Below are 25,317 nucleotides of genomic sequence, written 5' to 3'. Positions count from 1 at the left end.
TAAGGTACTAATTTCAATAAATTAGCATGCATCACATACAAGAGCAATGATATATATATATATATATATATATATATATATATATACATATATTAATTAACTATTTAATTAAATTGTGATGAGATCATGGCCCTACTACGATCTTCTCAGGCCAATGAGAAGATTGGATGGTCAACCTAGGGTTAGCCGCTTCATCAAGCGCCTTCTTTGACCACCATGTGTTGACTTCAGCCTCCTCGTAACTCCTCCTTGAGTGGACCTTCCACGACTTCAATTTTGTACATTATAAATGTGAAACTCGAGTTACATTCGAGTCTAAAACTATTTTACAACCAGAATATAAAAGAGAGGGCACGACCAAGGTTTGAAGTGCCGTTCCGTGCCGCCTGGCACGGACGATTTTTACCGTTACGCCGGGCGGCCGAAACCGGCACGGGAGGCGTCCTCGTCTCGGCGTCGCCGGAGGAGACGCGGGACGCCTCCTTCGGCGCTGGAGGAGACGCGGGACGCCTCCGGCGGCGTCCCGCGGCAGGGTCGCCAGACGCTTCCGGCGCTGCCGGAGGCGTCCGGCGACGCTTCCAGCGAGATCGCGATGATCGATCGCGGGCGGGCACGATCTCGGGTACGCGTTTTTTTTTTTTCTTCTGTTTTTAATAATTATTTATTTTATTTTATTAATTTAAACAATTCCTAAGGAGGATGGGTAGAGGATGTGTGATATTTCGAAGAGGCTTTTATAAACCTAGTTAAATTATCCTAATAAAATATATAAAAAAATATATTTAAAATTAAAATAAATTAAATAAATTTTATTAATTAATATACTGAAAAAAATAATATTTTAAATTTCATTTAAAAATTTTAAAAAATATATAATAATTCTTATTTATATTCTAATATATTTTTATTATTTTAAATTTCATTTAAATTTTTTAAAAAATGTAAAAAAATTCTAAAAAAAATTAAAAAATTCTAATAAATTATATTTATATTCTGATTTTTTTTTAAAATTTTTTACTTGATATTTTTTACTATTTAAAATATATATTATTTAATTAATAATTAATTAAATAAATAAATAGTTAATTTATATAATTATTATTAATATAAAATAATATCTTGTATTATTATTATTATTATTATTATTATTATAGATACTTCCATTTTAATTTGAATTATTGATTTATCAATTCTATTTAAATAAAATTATTTTTAATTATTTTTTCTAACAATATTAAATTATTCAATAATTGAGAACTTATAATAAATCAATATACAACTTATTTTTATATACACAATAAACATATTTATCTTATCATTATTATAGATAAATAAAAAATACCGAAACTATATCGGCACGGCACGATACGATACCGAAACCGTATCGTTCCGGCCTGAGACCGAAACAACACACAGGTCGCGTAACAAATACAACACGCACAACACAAAGATGGCGCGCATGCCATATTATGAATTACAACACATTATTAACCAATCGTATTGGATCTTTTGGGCCATGATCATCACAACATCACACATAATTCTAACTTATATATTTTATATAAATTTCTGTAATTTTACTACTATTTTATCTATTTTACGAGTTACAACTTCCCAGCGGTTACGATTAGCGATTTTCGGGCGCAATCGCGGAACAAAGCCCCTTGCGGGGTTAGGGACAGCACCCCTACTCGGGATATAACCATCGCGAGTGTTCCTAAGCGATCCTACAGCGCCTTAAGTCGCTGTCCCAAACAAAATAAGGTTTTTCTCGGTCGTCGAAGCCTACAAGTGACCAAACACTTGTTGCTTCGCTTCTACGAGAAAAATACTCATAAAAACCATAAAATTAGTAAATTCACAAAGACTTACAGAAATGAAACTTTTTCATAAAACAAAAACAGAAACAAGTACAAGTTCGCATGTGGCTCTGATACCACTGTTAGGACTTTCGAGCCGCAAAAATCGTTTTTTGCGTTGCGGAAACCTCGAAGTCCCATCACCGGATCTGTGCAAAGATTAAAAACATAATTTCGTATACAAGTTTCTCTACTCTAGATCGATCTACTTTAGATCTACATGGTGAGTGTTATACCTTTGAAGCGAAGCCCTTTGCAAATCCATAATTGTTAGTTAGAGTCTTAGAGCCAATCATATGATGATTGTTGTATGGACTCGTTGTATCAATCTCATCATGCAACAACTAGCTAAACAAAAACCCCAATGCATGTACAGTTTAGCTAATCGATCATTAATTAATCCTAATTAATGATTAACATCAATTATTCCCAATTCCTTGATTAAATTTGATATGATTAGATTAGGTTTAGCCATATCTTCATCCTAATACTCACCAAATCCGTGGTAGTTGATGGTGGCTCACACCCGGAGGGGTTCACGGCTGGAAGATGGTGGCCGCAGATGTGGATCACCGACACACAGTGATGGCCAGAGCTACAATGGCGGGCTAAGCAAATGAACACAAATATCTCAATCATCGAATCTATTAATTGACCATGAAATCTAATTCACGCTTAATTCAATGAATTTACCCCAAATGTCAACAGATTCAACTCCGGTGGAGACCAACTCCCAGCAACCAGGCGGCTATGGATCGGTGACGATAACTCTCATCCAACAGAGCAACAGCCGACACGGGAAGCACTGTGAGGCTCTTGGCTGGAGAGGGGTAATCGGGACAAGGAACACGGAGACTTGGATGCTCAGCTTTCGGCAAGCTCTGGGTGTCAACAGTGGAGGAAAGGCAACATTGGATACGGGTTCGGATGTCAGCGTCGGTGAGCAGGAGGGACGGTGATGGGATGATAACTGAGGTTAGGGCTTAGTCAAAAGGCAATGATGGCATTGCCCAAAGCTAGGGCATAGCCCCGGCGGTTCCTTGCTAGAAGGCAGCGTGGGCGGCTCGGGTGGAGCAAGGAAGGTGGTGATGATGAAGGGTAAAGAGGCTCGACCTACAATGGGTTCGAGGGCTGTCGACATGAACGGACGATGGGTTCGAGGGTGCCGGCGTGATCAGATGATGGAGTCGTGCGAAGACGGTAGTGGAGGAGAGAAAAATCGAGAAAATGACTTGAGATTAAACCTAAGCTTAGGTTTTTATAGCTAGGCCAATTAATCGATTAATTAATGACAACCTTAGCTTAATTAAATCAATCAACTCTTAGCTTAATTGATATTCCAAACAGGCTTCCTCTAAGCCTAATAGATTTATCCCTTTAAACGTGTCATACGGACTCCGTTTAAATTCTGAAAAATTCCTGAAAATTCCTAAAAAATTTTATAAGGTTATTCTCCAATAACACTTATTATTTAATTGTCGTTTTTTACAATTTAAGTTGCTTAATATACTTTTAACCATTCAGGAGGATTTTTTTTTTCACCTTTTTTTAATATTTTGGCACCATCTTTCATTGTGTAACAGGTCTCAGATGTTGTTCCTATAGCATGCCGAGCAGCAGCAAATGCCGGGATTCGCTCAGTTTGTGTAACTAACTTCAGGTAGTTGATTTATTATCTAATTAGGTAGTTAGGTTTATAAGAATTTATGCCTACAATTAGAATTTTCATGGCACATCTCTATTGTAAAACATTCTTTTAGTAACTTCATTAAAAACCACTGCTTCCATTCCTATGCCCAGATGTAATGGGTTGAGAGTTGCATTTGACATCCAGCATTAAAATGTTTAAACATATGATCAAAGATGAAAATGCGTAGATCTATGCATGTGATTATGAAAGATAAATGTTATTATTATCCAAGAGCAATTAAGTATAACTAAATAGATTATAAAATGAGTTAGAAAATAGAAAATATGTTAAGATGGTATAAACATGGCTAAAGTAGATCAATAGATCTCATATGAATTAAATCAGTAAGAGTTGAAGGTGTAAGGGGCAATTGGAGACCAAAGAAAACTCTAGTTATTACCATTAAAAGTGATTTTAATTGACATGAGAATAACTAATGATATATTCTTGTATAGAGCTGAAAAGAGAGGTACAATCTATGTAGTTTATCCTAAATAGTTGGGACTAACATCCTTTGATGATGTAATGATTCAACTAGAAGTCTTTGAATGTGGAATAAATCAGGGAAATGTAGCAGCTAAAAGTAGGAAAAATTATCTAAGAGATCACAAAAGTATTATTTCCCTAACTATTTCAAAAGCTATTACCAACCATACTAAAATAAGGCCGGACTTGGGAAAAAGTTCAACATGTTTTTAGGTTTTTGGGTATACCAAATTCATGAACAAATCACATATCCTAACCCAGTGCAACCATACAAGGATCCATGCCAACTTATTTCTCTATTAGATACCTAGGCTTTGATATTTGGCTTATTTTTGTCCTTATTCACCACAAATAGATTATCTAGGAGATTGATTGAAGGTGTTGGGCCTTATTCTGCAAAGGAACTCAGCAAAATAAGATTAACTGAAGTTGATGTTTTGCTCCCATGAGTTCATGGTAGTCTTGGTGTTAGGAATTTATCCTTGTAAAATGATCCTTGCTTGCAAATGATAAGCTAGATGCACATAGGTTCAAGAAGTGAGGTACGACAATAGTAGAGAATGTCCAGTGGCAGAGTAAACTTTGTCCACAATGGTTGTGGTGGAAGATTAATTGCGAATTCTTCTCTTTTCTTCATTTTTGGGAGAACATGCACAGTGTGATGGGATTAGAGCTGGAAGAGCAAGCATTTGGGGTGGCAAGACTTCATTTATGGCACAATAGTGAGGGTGGGAGTAGGTTTCAATTGAGCATGGGAGGGTCATTGTCCAATATCATGAGGAAGGAGAATGAGACACTTATACATATTGTCTAAGGGCTTATACACTTTTGTGGAAATAAAGTGGATAAAAAAATGTGGATGAGAACAATTAGAAATTTCTTTCATTGTTTACTTTGGCAGAAAAGATCAATGTTAAAAAGAAAATATCTAATTTTCGGTTGGATGTTTTACCTTTAAAAAGGTTGCACCATATATCAATTTCTTACAAATCTTCTTTTGCACTTTAATCATTGGAAACACCTATTTCATGCCAACAGTTGTATTACCCATTCTTCTCCAATGGAACCTAATTTCTGTGGCCTTAGGCAACATCACACCTATAATTGTACCTTTCATAATTCTACCATGTCAAAGGTATTAGTTTCGTTTTAGCATACTTTCATACTTCTAGTCTTCCTCCCAAGTAAACGATTCTTATCCTGCTAACTAAACAATGTGTTGGAGAATTAAATCTCACCCATCCTTGATATCTTTTTTCCTTCTTGTATCGAATATCCTTCCTACTATCTATTCCCACGAGAAAAATAAGGTCTAAAACTCTACTTTTCTCTTGCTGATGTAGTTGTGCTTCTTATATGGTCTTCAAATAGGCCATATTACATTGATAGAACTCTTTGAGGAGTTATAGTGAGCCGTGATTAGGATCGTTGGCAATAACAATCACCAAACCTCAATAATCTTATTGATTTCCTTGGACCTTGTCCTCCACTTATCTTATCCTTGCTCCTTCACTTGTGGATTTTCTTGACTGTATCTCTTTTGCGTTGTGCGTTGTATTCATTCTAAATTTTGATCCATTCAACAGAAGAGACTCTAACAACGTAATACCGCTCCAACTTTCTATCTTTATGTGGTTAGCTATGGAAGGATCCCTATTAAAGCATTCTTAATAGCTAGAGGCATCTTAATCTTGTTGCTATGGTATTTGAATTCCTTTGGAACTGAGGATATTGACCGTCTTTTGGGATCTACTATACTCAACATGTTCAATGTATCTCCTCCCGCATATTTACTATTTAGACATTTAAGTAATACTGAATAGTGGTTCGTTAACCTATTTTGGTGTCTCTCGATGTGCATCATTTTAGTTAACACTATCATAACATAGTTGTCTATTATCATGCTTCTTCGATAGTCAAGTCCTCTACAATAAATTTCCACTACTTAGCTCTCTTTGCAATTTTCCTTATTCATTTTCCTTGAATTTATTTGCCGTTTAGGTTTTACCCCACCTAGATCATTTTAATTCTAATGAAATTTGTTGTTTTAGCCTCCTTTTCCTTAAAAGGATGTACGGAATTTCATTTTTTTTTTTTACTATTAGAGGGTCCATTTGGTAAGATGGAATGGAATGAAATGATAAGTGGAACTCCATTTCTTTATTTTTTTTGGATGAAGGTAAATTGTATTATAAAATTATGGAAGGGTGTATGTACATGTTAGATGCTTAAAAAGTGGAAAACATGTGTTTGTATCTTTCGAAATATCTCTCTATGTTGGGGACATCGCCCTCGTAGAGGCATCTATTCCATGCTTGCCAAAGTAAGTAAATCATACAAAACATGCCTAAATACTGAGCTTTGGTCAATGTGCAATCGCTTCATAATCTTTGATGGAAAACCTTCAACATCTGCTTGGATGTGCCTAAATCTTGCCTGATGTGTAGCCAAACTCTGACCTTGCCTAAATCTTGCCTGGTGTGTAGCCAAGCTCTGACCTTGTCCCAAAGAGCCTTGCTTATGATGAATCCAAAGTAGGTATGATCCAGAGATTCATATGGCCATTGATAAAGCGGACAAATTTTGTTTTCTACGCACGGTAATCTGTCTTTGGTGCATAGCCGGCCATCACAAGGAGCCATAATGTGAATTGGTGCTTTGGCATAAGGTATGACTTCCATACAATAGTTGACCATGCCATGATCTCACTCCTGGACCTAAAAAATGCATAGGCTGCCGCGAACGGCGCTGCTGTCCAGATTCGAATGAATAAGGTTCTTGATACGTAGTAGTCTCTTGATGAGGGGTGAATATGATACCTTAGCTTTCCAATCCCATAAATCTATGTTCTAGAGGTACTGATGATGGATCCACTTCACCTAAAGGGAGTCATTTTTAAGGTGAACATTCCACAATGCTTTGCTGAGTAAGGCTGAATTCCATAAGTGTAGATCACGGAGCTCATATCTACCTTCCTCTTTAGCTAAACACATGGTGGCCTAGAAGATTAGTGGATGCTTAGAGGACCACACGAATGATCTACATATTGTATATAGCTTGTCTATCACGGTGAAAAGGATCGGTAAGATCGAAAGCTAAAAACATTCCACACCTTGTAAGACGGTCTTCACCAATTCAAGCTTACCGGTGTAAGATAATGTTTGCCTTGGCCATGATGCTAATCTCCACATGATTGCCTCTATCAAGGCTCCGTAGTTGCTGGTTTGTAGCTTGTTTGCAGCAAGTGGAATGCCGAGATGTTGAAAAGGGAAGGAACCTCACTGAATCTAATAAGCTGCAGTTATCTGCATGCTGTGCAGTCATTAGCACCTGCAAGGTACATGTTGGACTTGTTGAGGTTCAGTTGCAACCCTGCCATGTCTCCAAAGTTTGCAATACAATCCGCAATCAAGGTGATGGTGGACTCATCAGTTTGTGCAAAAAGGAGCAGGTCATCCGCATACGCCAAATGGGTGATTCTGGTGCCGGCACACATTGGATGGAAGTGGAATGTGGGCTTCATGGAGGCTAATTTGAGCGACTGTGAGAAGACCTCCAAGCATAGCCCAAAGAGGAACGGTGAGAGCAGGTCACCCTGACGGAGACCCATGCCCTTGAAGAAGTTATACATGGCTCTATTGATCCCCACCGAATATGAAACCATGGTGACTCACTCCTAAATCCCATTGATGTATTGTTGTGGGCATCTAAATTCGCGAAGGGCAGTCATCAAGAAACTCCAGTCCATCGTGTCAACTTTGAAGACACATCTCCTCACACATCTGGTTCAGCACCTGCCTCCGTCTCATCATTGTTGTCTTTGGTAGTGCTTTTTCATCTTTAGTACTGCTTGTTCATGTTGGGGGCTACTGTTGTCGCTGTAGTATTATTGTTGCTTGCTGATGTATGGGGCTTTGGTTCAGTTGGAGATGCCAATGGTTGATCAGAAAAGGGGCAGGTAGGTACTTGTTGCGACTCCACTTGGTTGGCATGCTCGTTGGACTTCGGTAAGGTAGGGTCCTTTTGCTTTGCTGTTGCCTCATTTTCCAAATCACGCCAGTTTAGATATTGTTCCTGTCTTCCGCGTGAACAAGTCCTTTGTCTGGGAACTTGTGACCTTGCCAATGGTTGCTATGTAGTGTCCACACTTAGTGCCCCCGAACCCTTAGGGACCTTGCAGGTCTCTTGAGTATGTCCGATTCGATGACCTCCTTTGTAGTAGTCTGACATCGCGATTCCACTTACATTCCATCAATATCCACCTCCACCAGCAACCTCGCATAGATAAGACGCTCTAGGGTACGAGTTAGCCTATCAGTGTAGAGGGGATGACCAATCTCAAAGCCAACTAAGCTGAGTACTCGCGGAGTTCAGCAGTCCGTAGGAAGGCCATGGATTTGTACCCATGCAGGGATGAATCGTCCGTCTTCGTTGAAGAGGAAATAACTTGACATGATCTTCAGGAAAAGTGTTCTTCCAAACGCGAAGTATGAGTCCCCTTTGAGCACACGGTCGCGATCCTTGACAGTGTCGAATCGAAAGACTGCCCAACCACTCTTGTGTAGATAGAAGTGGTATGGTGTCCTCCATCAGTTGCCAATAATGGTTACTCTTGCACGTCCTGGGTTTCGACCCATGAAGCATCTGATAAGACAAAACCCTAAGCCATGCTCCACCGTATCAATGTCATTGAATTTGAGTTTCAAGTGATCCCCTTGTCGTTCCAAATGCTGCAGTGGCATCGAGGTGCTGGCCTTCCTGTTGTCGCGAAACAGTCCAACCCAAGTTTTTGCGGGAGCATCACTAGGTGGGGCTTTCGCGTTTCCATCAATTGTCTCAGTTGGTCCACTCCCCTCTCTAGGCTGGCCATCAATAGGGCCAACAACGAGGATGATCTAGTTTAGCAGGATAGGATGGTTGTCCAGATGGTCATCTCCAACTTAGCACAGCTCCATCGGGTGCTGAGTTAACTGGTAGGAGTGCAGCCTTGGTCATTGCTTCAGGAGTTTGCTGGGCTTCCAAGTGATGTTGTTGTCTTGTTTCCCCCAATGGCCAGTAGCCCTTTTCCCTCTTGCCATTTGACTTGGTCTACCAGATATGTTGGCATGACTCCATAGTTCAACCCTCTAACTCATCAATATGTTGGTTCTTTTTTTTCACCAAGCTTGTCGAAATTTGTCTGGTTCACTTGTTAAGTTCAACATGCTTAAGTTGCCTAGCTCATCCGATCCACTTTGTCCCATTGGCCCCAAATCTGATCTATCTGATTGTCCCGACATTGCCTAGCCTGATTCAATTAGCTTGGCCGACCTGACTTGCTTGTCTGATTCAATTAGACTGGGTTGACAGATCCGATAGATATGACTAGTCCGACTAATCTGTTGACCCAACTGATTCGATTGTCCTGATTGATCCAATTGGCCGAGCAATTTGGTTGACCTAGTTGATTCTCTTACCCTGACTGATCCAATTGCCTTGTTTAATTTGATTGGCCTAGCTGATTTGATTGGCATGTTCGATTTGACTGAGTAGGTCAATCGATTTGATTGGCTTGATAGATTTGATTGGCCCTACTAGCTCAAGCAATTTGACTAGCTCGATCGATCCCTTGGTTGATTTGACTAGTCTACTTGTTTGACCGGATCGATTAACTCTACTAGCCTGACTGATTTAACAACCCACTTATTGTGATTGGCTTGCCCAACCTAAGCTTCCCACCTGATCCAATCGGCTAGCCTAGTAACAGCTTGTCAACATGGCTAAGCTTGCTTAATGCACTAATTTTATTAATCTATATTCTAAATTTGAATCGATAGCAATGTTATATTTAATGGAGGTGGAATAAAACATTCCACCTCTTTATAGAATGAATGGAATGAAATATGGATCATTCTTCCAAATGCGTTATTTACTCTTAAACTGTCCATCCAAATAGGAGAATGGAATCATGAGGGGAATGAAGCATTCCCATTTCATTCCTTTTCACCCTACTAAACACACTGTTATTGATTTTAATATCTAAAATCTGGTCGACTTGTTGTCTCCTTGCTGGACCACCTAAATAGCATGAACGAGCAATAGTATGTCATGTTCACTTGTGATGTGTGCTTTGATGTCCTAAACTTCTAGTACTTATAGTGTGGCATATGCCTAAGGATATGTGCAATTTCAGAGTATGGGTGGGCACAGTTTGGTTTATTAATTTATTTGAGATTTTCAAACTAAATTGAATTGATGAAAGCTTAAATTTTTTAAAATTGTAACCAAAGTAAACCAAAACTAATAAGCATCTGAATAGTACTCTAACATATTAGCTCCAGTTCTGTAAAATATTAGCAGATATATGTATATCTGTATTCATATATTCATAAATAAATACTTGTCTGTAAATATATCTATGTATATCTTCGCTATCTGTTTTTTATACTTGACAGTAACCTGAAAAATCAATGAACTGGTTTTTTTTATAGGTCAGTTTGGATTTTCAGATGCTCACTCTTAGGCCTTAGCACAGGAGTAAAAGGCAGCATTTTAAATCTATTGTACAGCTCCTTTGTTTAAGAAATTGTCAGCCGTTCTATGACCTGAGTGTTGAATACAACATCACATATGATATATGTAACCAACTCTAAATAATTGGATCACATGAATTGATGTCAGTCATTGGGTAGCAAAAACAGTATATGGATAGTAACATAGGTTTCATTCATGTTTGCATATGATCTGATCTTATGTTGGTTCTGCAACTCGAGGGACAATTTACAGCCATTATTTGAGAAACTACGAAATATAAATCTATAAAAAATTGAAATCAAGCTTCCAATCTTGCTTCTATGGTTTTCTTTTTCTTGTTTTCTTCACTTCAGGCATTATTTTCTCTCCACTTTATCATTTTGTGTTATGACTTTGTAGTTGGGATTTCATATATGCTGAATATATCATGGAAGCTGGGAATCACCATAGAGCTATTGTCTGGCAGGTACTTGTTTTGTCCTTTTCTTTAATTGCTAGTTAAGAAAAATCTATTTTCTACCATATGTGGGTATTCTCTCTGAAAATTATTTTTGAGTCCTCTTGTATCATAACTCTAGGCAAAGAGCTAAGGATTAAGAACATTTCATTTATCGGGCCTTTGCTTGTTTACCTTGTGGAGGGATGAAAGAGGGAGGACGGATGAAAGAGGGAAGAAAAAAATAAGCATCCTTAAAGATTTTAAGAGTTTTTTTCTTTCTATTTATCATTGTAGACGGATAAAAAGGGGAAAAATAACGGATGGAGGAAAAAAAAAGGAGAAGAACGAGAGAAAAAAGAAAAAAAAACTATTCTTAAAGAGATTAAAAGTTATTTTCCTCTGTTTACACTCGTGAATAGATGAAGGTGGAAAAACATTTAATTGATGAATGAGAAAAAATTAACAGATCTAACAAAATAGGAAAAGGAATTAGAATTGTCAAAAAAAAAATGAAAATGAGGGAAAAGAGAAAAATGGGGGTTGATGATAGTGGCCTGTTGCTGCAACTTGTGAAGTCGTGACCTCATGAGGCTATTGTGAGGTTATGTTGACCTCACGATTTCGACCCTATGTTAGTGTTAGTTGGCGGATAGAATGGTAAATTTTGCTGATCGATATAACTTTAAATTTTATACGTTGTTTAGACATATAAGAAATGATTAAAAGGAGTTGGGGGGGGGGGGGGATACTTATCATTATTGATATGAAGAAAAGAATTTTATGCGCACATAGCTAATTTTTTACCTTAAGGAGGAAAGAAAAGTTTAGAATGCTCTTGCAAGGTTTAAAATTTTAATGAGCACTGAAATTTTAGTCTATAATTGGAAAGATACGGTTCCATACTATATCGTGCCCTACTAATACGGTTTAGATGTTTTTTTTATAAATATATTAATTAAAAAATATTTTTTTTTAATATTTGATTGATATAGATACTTACTATTAAGTTGTATTTGAGATGTTGAATTTTGAGTTTAAGTTTTTATATTATCTTGTGAAATATTTGATGCTTATTGAGTAAAAGTCAATTTAGGGTTAGCTGAAGTACACTAACCAAACATGACAGACTCAAGTAGGTTTAAACGGGATTGAATTTGGATTTATTTTGATTAGTTTAAAATTAAACTAAATTTATATATAGAATATTCTAATTATATTTTATAAGGTTAAAATTATATTATATTTATTTTATTTATTTTTTCTAACAATCTATTTCCTCCAACTTAAATAGTTTTTTTTGTTTACCTCGTGGACAAATAACCTAATGTGGCCTGATCCTTCTCCTGGATCCTGCATTACGGGATCTTCGTGCACAGGGCTATTTTTGAACCTCTTGGATAAATAGAGTGAAAAGATTAACTATCAGTTTTTTTTTCTCTTTGTTTATCTCATGGATGGATGATGGAGGAAACAATTAATCATATGTTTTTTTGTATCTTTATTCTCATGGATGGATGGAGGAAAAAAATTAACGATGAATGGAAGAAATTAAGAGAGGACAAGATATAGGGAAAGGAATTGGAATTAATTGAATCAAAAAATAAAAATGAAAAAATAAAAAAAATCCGACCTCTTGAGGATTGTGTTGATATAGAAAGGAAGGAAATGAAGGGAACCTCTGAGTTGCCTAATGTTTTGTGTCGGGATAAGATATTTGCTGCCTAGTGTGGTGTGTCAAAATGAGATGTGCAAGAGTTGTAATTAATATATGAGGGGATTAAATAGTAGGAGGATAGCTAAAAGATAGTGATAGTTATGTCTTATAGTGCTAAAAGGTTTAGATTATTGAGTTTGAATAAAAATGAAAATCTAATAGGAATGCAAATCAAATTTTAGACTAACGAGATTGGATCCTAATGGCATTGACTTGAATAGGTTAGGAATTTTAATTTAGGATGGAATTTAATTTGAGCTGTTAGATCAAATTTGATTTTTTTTGTGATTAATTAAAACAATTGATTTTTTTGTTCTAATTAATTTATTCACTTAATTTTGTAATTTATAAATTAGATTAAAGTTTAAATTACTAATTCCCAAATATTTTTATAAGGTGTTAATCTTCAATTTCCATAGTTCCAAAACTGAATTCCTTACTTAAAATCCTTGAAAACTAATTTTAAGTAATGAAATTAAAGCTAATAACAATTTTTGAAACAATTTCAAAAATTTAAAAATAAATTGTATATTAATTTTATATAACTTGATAGCATATTTTTATCAAAACTTCCGAAATAAAGGATAGTTAATTAAGTATTTCCTAGGCATAAAAAGTACGTTAATATTCATGATTCCAAATCTCAAATTGATTTTATGATTAAAAATAAATAAATGATTATCTGTAATAATGTTTAAATTAACACAAAAATCCTAATGTATTTATAATAATTATATAAATTATTTATTTATTAATTTATATAATATATATTTATTGTTTATAAATATTCTAAATAATATATATTAAATATTATAGTTTATATATATATATAGCTTATATAGCATTTTAAAATCAAATTTATTTAAAAAATGTATATATTTTCTTAAGTTTAACATTATTTATTAATTTTAAAAATTATTTTAAATATTTATAAAATTTTAATCTATTTTTAATTTTTTAAAATAATTTAAAGTTTGATTTTAAAATTATTTTAAATTATATAACTATATATTATTTAAATTATCCTTTTTTTTACTTTATTTTTTTTGTATTTTAAATAAAAATAATAAATTATAATTATATTAAATAATTAATTATTAATTTATATAATATATAATTTTAATTTATATAATAATTACTTAGAATATATATATATATAATATAATGATTTTAATTAAACTTTTAATAAAATCCAACGTTTCCTCACCAATTTGTGATTCGTCTCTCCTCCCCTTCACGATTTTTTTTTGGACACTGCCATATTGTCGCCTTGTCTTGCCGCCGCCTCGCCTCGCCTCGCCGCCACTAATCTCTCGCCGGATGCTTCCTTCTTCTTTCTTCCTTTTGTTGTGTGCACGTGACGCACTCGATGATGACACACCCAAAATTGTTGCCCTTGTGCCAGTGTCGGTCTCATATCGGAATGGTAAAAACCATCCGTCTTGGGTGGCATGACTCGAGATTTCATTTATTGGAACTATCCAAGGCTTAGTTGTTGAAGCCTTGATGGGAGATATTCAAGTTGTTCAACTTGACTCGAACCTTGTAGAGGCTTACAACAAGTTATAAGAGTAAGGGGGTGTCCAATTCAAGGTTTAAAATTTTGATTCAGACTTTGACCAGAACAATATTGTTTCAATACTGTATCAGTGTTTTAATGTATGGTGCCGGTGGAAAATTAGATAGGGATGGAGGAGGGAAATACAACAACCAAACCTTATCCCATTTGGTGGGGTCGGTAAGCCACTCGTACCTGTGACGTCAAAATCACATGACAACAACTTTACTATTGTGCCAAGACTTTTCTTCTAAGAGGGTAGCCTGATGCACGAAACTCTTGCCAGTGCGGGTCCCGAGGAAGATTAGACCATATTAGGTTTATTGTACTCAACCTTACCTTGCATTTTGCAAGAGGCTGCTTCTAGAGGAGGAAGGAAATGGACAAGAAAAATAAGAAGAGAACACATCTATATTCTTTAACTCCCATATGAAATGGTATAATTTTGCCATTGTATTGCATAAATAAAAGCTAAAAAAATAACAAACACTATTTCAATTCATCTTGACATCTTTATATAGCGTATCTAGATGTTTCAAATTCAACATGATTGACACAAGCACACGATGGATATGTTTCAAGTAGTTTTAATAGTTTTTAGTTTCGCTAATTTATCCGAATGATAAGTTTTGACCGTGCCGCTTGACACTATGAGATTCCAAACTATCGTTTAATTGTGCTAATCTAGTTGATAAAGTTATTAGAATTTCAGTTGAATGGAGGTGTCTAGTATGTGAATAAGAGCTTTTGAGCTTGAAGAATGTATTGTTAATTATCTAATTCTTTTGTTCTCAACAATAAGTGCCCAAAGGAATTCAAGAGTTAAGATAAGATTGAAGAGTCTAAATAAGATTGAAAGGCTTCAACCCTCAATCTCTTGATTTCTCTCTTGTACTTTCATTTTCATTTGATATTGATATTTATTGAGTGAAATCGTGGTTAGGGTCAAACCTGATTGTGAAATCCATTAGTTGGGTCATGATTGGTACCTTGGAGGTGCTAACCTCAAATTGTAGACGCTTACCTCTTGTCTTTTGTCAAGGGATGGTAAAAGTGGATTACAATAATGCTCCTTGAGCATTTTAGGCTGTGAAATAGGAATAGAATCTCTGAACAAAGTAAAATCCATTTGTTGGCATGTGTGTTTTACTTTCTTGTTTGTTTTTTGCTACATTTTTTAACATGTTATATCACACACACACACACTTGTTACTAGCCTTGTTTTTAAGTTGTCTGTGTGAGAATTAGGAGTCGTTTATTCAACTCCTCTAATTGGACAATTCAATCCAACATATTATTCATTGATGTTAAATTACACTTCAACTTTCTAATACATGGCATTTACAATTAGACCCCTTGTATCTATAATTAAGTGCCTATAACAATTATTTCTAGTGACATCTTTAGAGCTTGATGGATGAATAGGATTCATGTAGCAAACCCTAAATAGTTGGCATAAAGACAGTTTGATGATGATGATGATGAATGCCAAATATAAGTATGAATGTAAAATTAGAAGCTTAAATCATGATTAAAAATTGAAATCCTTATAAGTTATGAATGCCAAATATTGTTTTTTTGATTTATTTATTAGATTGTAAAATTCTAAACCTTTATATTAGATTTAAATCATAATAACGTCTCAATATTCCATGCTATGTCAATTTTGGCAACCTTGCATGTAAAATTATTCTTTATCAATATAGTGTCTAAGTTATTAATTAATGCCCTTATCTTCCTATTGAAGAGTTATCAATTAATTCACTCTAGTTTACCTGATATTGTTAAATTTAAAAAGTGTCATGTATAAAATTGCTACAGATAGCTGAAGATTACTCTCACTGTGATCTGCTACTCCGGCTTCCTGGATATTGTCCTAGTATGTAAAGTGGAATGCCCTATTATTCAAATTTCTTTGTTTTCAGCTCTTTAACATTGCCATGTCTTTTACTTGTGAATATGGTCCTCATTCACTTACAGTGCCGGCATTCAGGGATCTTATTGATGTTCCATTAGTTGTTAGAAGATTACGCAAATCAAGATCTGAGGTATTGCAGGTGAAGAGTATGATCTCTTGAAACATTCTCACATATCTGATATCTTTAACTTTTTTTTTGCAAGGTAAGAAAAGAACTTGGAATTGGAGATGATGTCAAAGTGCTTATTTTTAACTTTGGCGGACAGGTAAGCAAATCTCACTAATTTTCGCTTTTTTTTTTTTTGGTTACACGCATATATTTTGAGCTGTGATATTTTATGTGAGTTCTTATACAAACTTATATAATCCATTTTATTTGTTTATTCATGCAAAAAAAAAATGATTAACCAAGTCATGTAGGCTCTGTCCACGAAGGTTCGAATCCTGCTATTCACTTTTTTCCCCTAGGGCATAGCCGAGTTGATCACCACATGGTAGATTTGCAGAAATGGGCAAAGGTCGATTCCAGCGAAGCTGGCGTAAAATATCCTCCCATGTGGTGGGCTGCTTTGGTTTTCTGATTTACCTCTCTATAAATGGCTAGCCGTGTGGGGCGCCCGGGGATAGCATATGGCCTTCTACAAAAATAAATACTTATTTCCCCAATATATCCTACCAACAACAACCTTGTTGAACAAGGACTTTGAAGGGTTGAGGATCCAGGTATGGTTTTCCCTCTTGTTGCCTCTCGAGGCAATGACAGCAATACTGATAGGAAGGAGTTGCTAGTTATTATTGACTGGAAAAAGAGGAAATAGGACTGTTGGGAAAGGTGCTGGACTTGTTATTGCTGGAAGAGGACAACAACTAAGTTCTGTTGCTGCTGTGAAGAGAGGACGATGCTTGTTGTTCACTGGAAACTGGGAAATAAAATGCTGGAATATTGACCTTGTTGCTAGAAAATGGTTGGCTGGGAGATGGCTGGAAAAAGGCAGCACTTAGATGGAGAAAAGGCTGTGTTGTGGCTCATTGTTGTTGGCTGAGCTGACTCTTGCTCTTGCTGGTATAGGGCAGCAGAGAAAGGAAGAGGTTGCTTCTGGTCTTGGTGGCTTGGGGAAGAAGGAGAGTTAGGGTTGCTGCAGTTGAGATAGGAATGAAGGCTGATGCTGGAAAAGAGGAAGAAGAGGGGAATAAGGACAAGATGGGAGGGTGGTGCGTGGAAAGGAGGATGAGAATTTATTATAACCTGATGAAACTGATTTACCCTTTAAAATTTGGTTCAGCCATAAATTAGCCAGATTAAAACCAAATTGACCTCGGTTTGAACCCACAAAATCCTAATCTCAATTTGGAAACCATGTTTTATGTTTTGATTTCTATTGTTCATTTACTTGATCTTGGGGTGTTTACTAAATTATTCTAATTTTTATCCTTTCTCTTACATTTTGGTACTATTGGAAGAAAATGCACCTTATCATATCCAAGAAATGTATTTCACTGGCAGTAACAGTTTTTTTCATTCATCAATTATAGCCAGCAGGATGGAATCTTAAGCAAGACTGGCTTCCTGATGGTTGGTTTTGTCTGGTATGCTCACATTGCAGTATTTGACATCATAATGTTTGTGGTGCGTCTGTTAAAGTGATATTTTATGAAGGTTTGTGGTGCATCTGACAATCAAGAACTTCCACCAAACTATGTAAAGCTTGCAAAAGATGTATATACACCAGACTTTATTGCTGCTTCTGACTGCATGCTTGGTAATATTTAGGTTCAAGAGTTACTGAAGATCTAGCAAAATGCAATAAACTTTGTTTTCATTCTCAATGGGTTGATTTTTGCAGGAAAAGTTGGATATGGCACTGTCAGTGAATCTTTGGCATACAAAGTGCCATTTGTTTTTGTACGTAGGGATTATTTCAATGAAGAACCATTCTTGCGCAATATGCTTGAGGTTCAGCTAGTTATTCTTGAGCTGGTTTATAAAATCATAATTTTTATTTCATTTTTTATGATATATTTGTTTCTTGTGCAAAACAGCATTACCAGGGTGGTGTGGAGATGATTAGGAGGGATTTACTCACTGGCCGATGGGCTCCATATCTTGAGCGTGCACTCACTCTTAAGCCATGCTATGAGAGAGGCATTGATGGTGGTGAGGTAATTATGTTTATCTACTATGGAATATATACTCAGAATATCATTTAGTGCCTAGTAACAATAATTTTCAACTGTTGTGTGGTCTAAATATTTAAAGAATGGTTCTCATTCTGTGAATGAGAATATTTTCAAGAAGTAACACATAAGGGTATGAACTTAATTGAATTCCCCTTGATATACAGGGAAAAATGAATCTTAGTTTTATGTTTCTGTTTGTAACCCATTAGGATCATCTGACTGCCATTAATTCATGAACTACACTTGTTATGATGAATTATTTTTCTTGAATATTTAAATTTTCTGTTTCTTATTTCGATTTGGTAACTTTATACTTTGTTTTCAGATCATAGCTGGCTTACTGCAGCATACTGCTAAAGGAAAATATTTTGTTTCTCATCAGGTATGTGCTCAAATAAATAACCTTTGTTCCATTGTTTCTAACACATTTGAAATTCTATCTCAACAACATATTAATCTTGGTACACATAATGCCTTTTTCTTGTTTACTTTTTTCCCCGCAACTTCATTTTATTTTGAAGTTTATGCTTGTCCTTTTGATAATTATCAATTAACTCTATTATACATAATAGAAGCCTTTGTTTCATCTTATAGACTTTCATCTGATTGATTGCATTCTATACAATTTTATAAACAAATACTTTTTAGTCAATTCATCATGTGCTGTCTATATGCCCCTTTAAGGGTTTCAATGACTCATGCAGTCAATGATCCATCTGCAGTTAATATGATTTTGTCTTTCTTTGCAATACTTCTAACACTGCTCTCATTTTCTTCAGTTTTAAGCTAGCTAAATATCTTTTTTCTCAATATACACCTGAATTTATTTGTATGTTGCATATCCTGCATGCTCAACTAATAATCATAATGATTTTCTAGCTATTGAATTAATCTGAAGCAAGCTTAGGACATTGTTTGCTGCACCTCCTCACTTACATTAATCTGTTCCTCATTCTTATCTATCAAATATGGTGGAGACCATTTCATTAAAAATGACTTGTCATTTACCATCTTATGATGAAGGGGCCTTGACGCAACGGTAAAGTTGTTGCTTTGTGACCTAAAGGTCATGAGTTCGAATCCTGGAAACAACCTCGGGTATGACTACGTACAATGGATCCTTCTCCTGACCCCGCATGGCAGAAGTTTCATGTACTGAGCTGCCCCTTTTTTTATTTACTATCTTATGATATATCGATATATTGGACCCATTGTACTTGCCCACATTGGACCATTGGACATGGAACATCTAAAGATTCAATAAACCCTTTCATGCCCATTTTGACTCGAGGCATGAGCCTAGCTTTGATGTCATGTTAAAATTTGACTCGAGGCATGAGCCTAGCTTTGATGTCATGTTAAAATGTGATGGAATCCATTTCATCCTAAAATGACTAGTCATTTAGTACCCTTTTCATATATAACTATAATGGACTAGTGTATTTGCACGTACGAGAGTAATGGACATGGAGCATCTAAGTTCCAACATTATCCACCCTTGCAATTCGCGTAGGCATCCACACTCTTGCTTAGATTACTCTGACTTGAAGAGAAATTTCCCCATCAAAAAGTTACATCCAATTTTGGATACTCATTCCCTAGAATGAGTAATAGTTCCTGATATATCATCATCAATCCTATTTTTTAATAGATCTTCCAACTTAACATTTTCATTCTCTTTTTCCCATCTATAACATAATTTAAAAGATATTTTGTTGCTCATCTATTTCTTTGGAGAAATACTCTATTTTAATGTGGCAAGGCACAATGCTCCACAAGAGAACCCCCCTATTTGTAGTTTTAAGGCTGATATCAAATTGAGGAATATGTCGGGTGAGATAGCAGTTATCCTGCGGGCTATTGAATCCGTTGATTCACGCATGAATACTGGAATTAAACTTCTACAACCTGTTGATTCGAAGAGGAATGTCAGGAAATAGGAAAATAATGACACTATCGAAAAATATTATTAATAAAAAAATTTCACCCAAAACATCAACTAATAAGATGCTTGTATAGATCCAAAATTCTAACTTGTAAAGAAAAGAAAGAAATCCTAATAGAAAAAAATCTTAACAAACTCACAATCCTAAAATCCCTAAATGGACTCAAAATCCAAAAATAAGAAAGATGAAAATTATCAAAACTACTCTAAATACCAAAAATACCTCAAATATAAAAAAAAAACTCAAAAATTACTAAAATAGTATGAAAGATATTTATATCCTCCTGCATCACCTACACATAAAAATAAGGCAATGCACAATGTGCTACAAGAATTACCAGTTAAAATTGCAACTATCGAGAAATATTATAAAAAAGCTTCACTCTAAACATCAACTAATAAGACGCTTATATAGATCCAAAATTCTAACTTATAAAGAAAGGAAAGAAATGCTACAACAACAACAACAACTAAGCCTTTTCCCACTAGGTGGGGTCGGCTGTATGAATCCTTTTATACCATTGAGCTCTATATCTCCTATTATATCATCATCTATATTTAAATAAATTTTATCTTATTTTATTATTGCTAACCAAGTTTTTTTTGGTCTTCCTCTTCCTCGTTTGATATGCATGTTTATCATAGTTTCACATCGCCTAACTGAAGCATTTATTGGTCGTCTAAGTACATATCCGTACCATCTTAAACGTGTCTCTCAGAGTTTTTCCTCAATAGATGCAACTCCGACTTTCTCTCTAATGCTCTAATTTCTTATTTTATCCATTCTCGTATGTCGACACATCCACCTTAACATTTTCATCTCTGCAACTCTCATCTTTTGCTCATGTGCTTGAGTCATAGCCCAACATTCAGCTCCATATAACATAGTAAGTCTAATTGCGATTTTATAGAACTTACCTTTAAATTTAAGAGGTACTTTATGGTCACATAAAACACTCAACGCTCTCCTCTATTTCAACCATCCTGCTTGTATTCTATGTAAGACATCTCTCTCAATTCCTTCATCGTTTTGCAAAAATGATCCTAAATATTTAAATCTCTCGGTTCTGGGCAACTCGTCCTCTCTTATCTTAACAATTGTCTCATTACTTCTAATATTGCTAAACTTAAATTCCATATATTCTGTCTTTAATCTACTAAACTTAAAACCTTTCCCTTCTAGTGTTTTCCGCCAAGATTTTAGTTTAGCATTTACTCCTTCACGTATTTCATCTACTAAAATAATATCATCTGTAACAACATGCACCACGGTACTGTATCTTGAATGTGCGCAGTGAGTTCGTCCAAAATTAATGTAAAAAGATAGGGACTTAGAGCTGATCCTTAATGTAATCCTATCTTTATTGGAAATGCTTTAGTTACTCTGCCCGAAGTCGTTACATCCTCGTACATACCTTAATTAGTTCAATATATGTTACGCTAACACCTCTCTTTTCTAGAATTCTCCATATAATTTCTCTTGCGACTCTATCATAAGTCAATGAATACCATGTGTAGATCTTGTTTTTACTCCCGATATTTTTCAATTAATTGTCTAAGAAGATGTATAACTTCTATTGTCGACCTTCCAGGCATGTACCTAAATTGATTTTTGGTCACTGTCTCCTTTCTTAATATTTTTTCTATTACTTTTTCCTAAAGTTTTTTAGTATGACTCATTAGTTTAATACCCTTATAGTTTGCACAATTTTATACGTCTCCCTTATTCTTATATAAGGAATTAGAGTACTTATCCTCCATTGATCAGACATTTTTTCGTTTTCAATATCATGTTAAATAATTTTGTAACCCATTCAATACCTTGTTTTCCTAGGCACTTCCATACTTCTATCGGAATATCATCTGGTCCAACGACTTTTCCATTGTGCATCTCACTACAATAAAAATTAAAATTTCTATACTCATTTGACCTGCTTAAATTACCTAAGTTAAGCTGGTCACCTAAACCTTCATTAAAAAGTTGATGAAAATACCTCTTTCACCGTTCTTTTATTTCTCCATCGTTTACTAATAATACCTTATTATATTGATCTTTAATACATTTTATTTGGCTAAGATCTCTTGTTTTCCTTTCTCTCACTTTAGCTATTCTATAAATATCTCTTTCCCTTTCTTTTATATCCAATTTTTGATATAATCATTCAAAAGTTTTATTCTTTGCTTTACTCACTATTTTCTTAGCTTCTTTTTTTGGCTATTACATATTTTTTTAAGTTTTCCTCGTTCTTACAAATATATAATTTCTTATAAGCTCTTCGTTTTCCTTCACTTTCTCTTGTACTTTCTCATTCTACCACCAAGATTCCTTATTTAGTGGTGCATGCCCCTTCGACTCACTGAGGACACTCTTAGCTACTATTTTCAACTTTGATATAATCTTATCCCATGTTGTATTAGAGTCATCGTATATTTCACCTAATGCTTGTACTTCTACCTTCTCCTTAAATATATTTTGCTTCCCATCCCTTAACTTTCACCACTTAATTCTAGGAATCGTATATATTTTCTTTCTATTGATACTATGTTTGAGGCGTATATCCAACACTACTAACCTATGTTGGGTAGTTAAGCTTTCTTCGGGGATGACTTTACAATCTTTACAAATCTTTTTATCCTTCTTAACCATAAGAAAGTCAATTTACGATTTATTATTCCCACATGTAACTAAGTGTTCTCTTTTCTTAAAAAATGTATTAGCCAATATAAGGTCATATGCTATCGCAAAATCTAATATAGTTTTCCCTTCCTCATTTCGCATTTCAAACTCATAACTCCCATGTACCCTCTCATATTCCTCATTTTTCACTCCGACATGCCCATTTAGATCACCTCCTATTAAAATCATTTCATTTGGTGAAATATTTTGTAATATTTCATCTAAGTCATTCCAAAACTTTGATTTGGTAGTTTCATTTAATCCTACTTGTGGTGCATATACGCTAATTATGTTCATAGTTTCTTTCGCCACTATTATTTTAAGGATTATAATTCTATTCCCTTTTCTAACTACTCCTACAACTTCATCCTTTAACAAACTATCTACAATAATACCCATTCCATTTCTTGGTTTACTCTTTCCAGTATACCATAACTTAAAACCCGAGTTCTCTATCATCTTTGCCTTCTCACCTACCCATTTTGTCTCTTGTACACACAAAATACTAATTCTTCTCCTAATCATTATATCTACTACATCCATTGATTTACTAGTGAGAGTTCCTACGTTCTATGTTCCAAATCTTAGATTATTAGTTTCCTTATCATCTTTGTTCTTATCCAACCTCTGGTGTGAGAACTCTTGCCTATTTAACACTACACCCAAGTTCTCATGGAGATATAACGGTCCTTGCTGAGACGTTATACTCTATAACGCGAACTCTTGTATATTTAGCATTACACTCGAGTTCTGGAGATGTAGCGGTTCTTGCCGAGATGTTACAGTCAGACCTGCAACCTAACATAATAGTTTAATGGATCAATGTATTGAATATTTACCATAGTTTTAACGCTGGCTGACAACCTAACACAACTCTCCTTTATCCGGTCTTGGACCGGGCATGACCGGTCATCATGGGTGGAGTTAGGAAAAAAATCCTAACAGAAACAAAAATTCTTAACAAACTCACAATCCTAAAATCCCTAAATGAACTCAAAATCCAAAAATAGAAAAGATGAAAATTGCCAAAAATACTCTAAATATAAAAAATACCTCAAATATAAAAAACTCAAAAATTACTAAAATAGTATGAAAGATATTCATATCCTCCTGCATCACCTACACATAAGGCAATGTACTGCTACAAGAATTACCAGTTAAAATTGGCTAGTTATTGGAATCAATAAAATAAAACTAGTCTGACATCTCCAATGCTAGAGTATTTTAGCAGTTACTTTTGATGACTTAGTCAGGGTTTTCCCACCTATGATGGTGTTATTTTTTACCTCTCTCTCTATATTATATATATGAGTTTGATTATGAGAAAAATCAATTTTCTTGTGCATGAAATTTAAATTCTTTGACCATACTGTTTGGTTTACAATGATGCTGAATATTTTTTTTTATGTAGTTGAGTGGAGCAAGGAGATTGCGGGATGCCATAGTTCTTGGATATCAGTTACAAAGAGTTCCAGGGAGAGATATGACAGTACCTGATTGGTATTCTTTGGCTGAGAATGAAATTGGTTTTCAGCCAGCGGCATCAAATGCAGATATGAATGTTAAAATTCTTTCAAAATTGTGAGTTCTACACTTTTATAACAAACTTCATGCTTTCTAATGCTGTTCAGTATTAACCTTTTGCTCTGTTGGAAGATGCTTTGAGGAGTTTGAAATACTTCATGGAGAGTTTCATGGTTTGCCTGATACGGTTGCTTTTATAAAGAGCTTATCTGGACTTGCTAAAATAGCTGACTCAAGTCCTCAAAAGTGCCCAATGCGAGAGCATGTTGCTGCTTCAGCACTCTTTGACTGGGAGGTTATGCCTTAGCCCATTCACTTTTTTTTCCCTTTTATATCATTCTTATTGATATGACTCACAAATAAGATCTTTATAATTTGGCATTCAATGACTTGAATATAAATTCCTAATGTTGCACAAAATTGAATTCTCAAATCACAGAAAATTAAGACGGAATTGATGAAGCAGAGGATAACTATCTCACATAAGAAAGAAGCTCATACAAAGATTCACACAAGGATTGAAAATTAAAATATTTTATTAATTGAAGGCTGAAGAATACACAGACATATCATACTTTATAGGCTAAATACGGGATAAATTTACAAAGAAATAACTCTAATTAGTCCCAATAAATTATGACCAAATCAAATGGTAACCATTAACCTACTATCAAATTAAAAGATAATCCTACCCAAGTTTAACATACCAAATTAAACTATATAACATTTAAAAATAAAATATAGTGGAAGATATTTTTTCTATTATTATTTTTTTTCATTTCATCCTAATGTGCGATTGTGTTCTACGCTTATCAT

At 34.9% G+C, this 25,317-nt stretch overlaps 1 protein-coding gene across 1 annotated transcript; it reads left to right on the top strand.

Moving 5' to 3' along the window:
- Nucleotides 1-336: 336 nt before the first annotated feature.
- LOC122037413 (L-arabinokinase-like) lies at nt 337-24,808 on the top strand (the record flags this gene model as incomplete). Its single annotated transcript, XM_042596882.1, has 14 exons — nt 337-622; nt 2,568-2,764; nt 3,443-3,519; nt 10,948-11,014; nt 16,081-16,138; nt 16,240-16,307; nt 16,381-16,443; nt 17,711-17,764; nt 17,835-17,937; nt 18,022-18,131; nt 18,218-18,337; nt 18,681-18,737; nt 24,389-24,558; nt 24,634-24,808. Coding segments are annotated over 14 exons (1,605 nt in total), but the record flags the coding sequence as incomplete, so codon positions are not given.
- Between the last annotated feature and the right edge of the window lie 509 nt (nt 24,809-25,317).

This window comes from Zingiber officinale, unplaced genomic scaffold, assembly GCF_018446385.1.
Source record: "Zingiber officinale cultivar Zhangliang unplaced genomic scaffold, Zo_v1.1 ctg36, whole genome shotgun sequence".
Lineage (NCBI taxonomy): Eukaryota > Viridiplantae > Streptophyta > Magnoliopsida > Zingiberales > Zingiberaceae > Zingiber > Zingiber officinale.
Note: the sequence above shows the minus strand (reverse complement) of the source record. Positions and strands in the feature narration are given on the sequence as shown.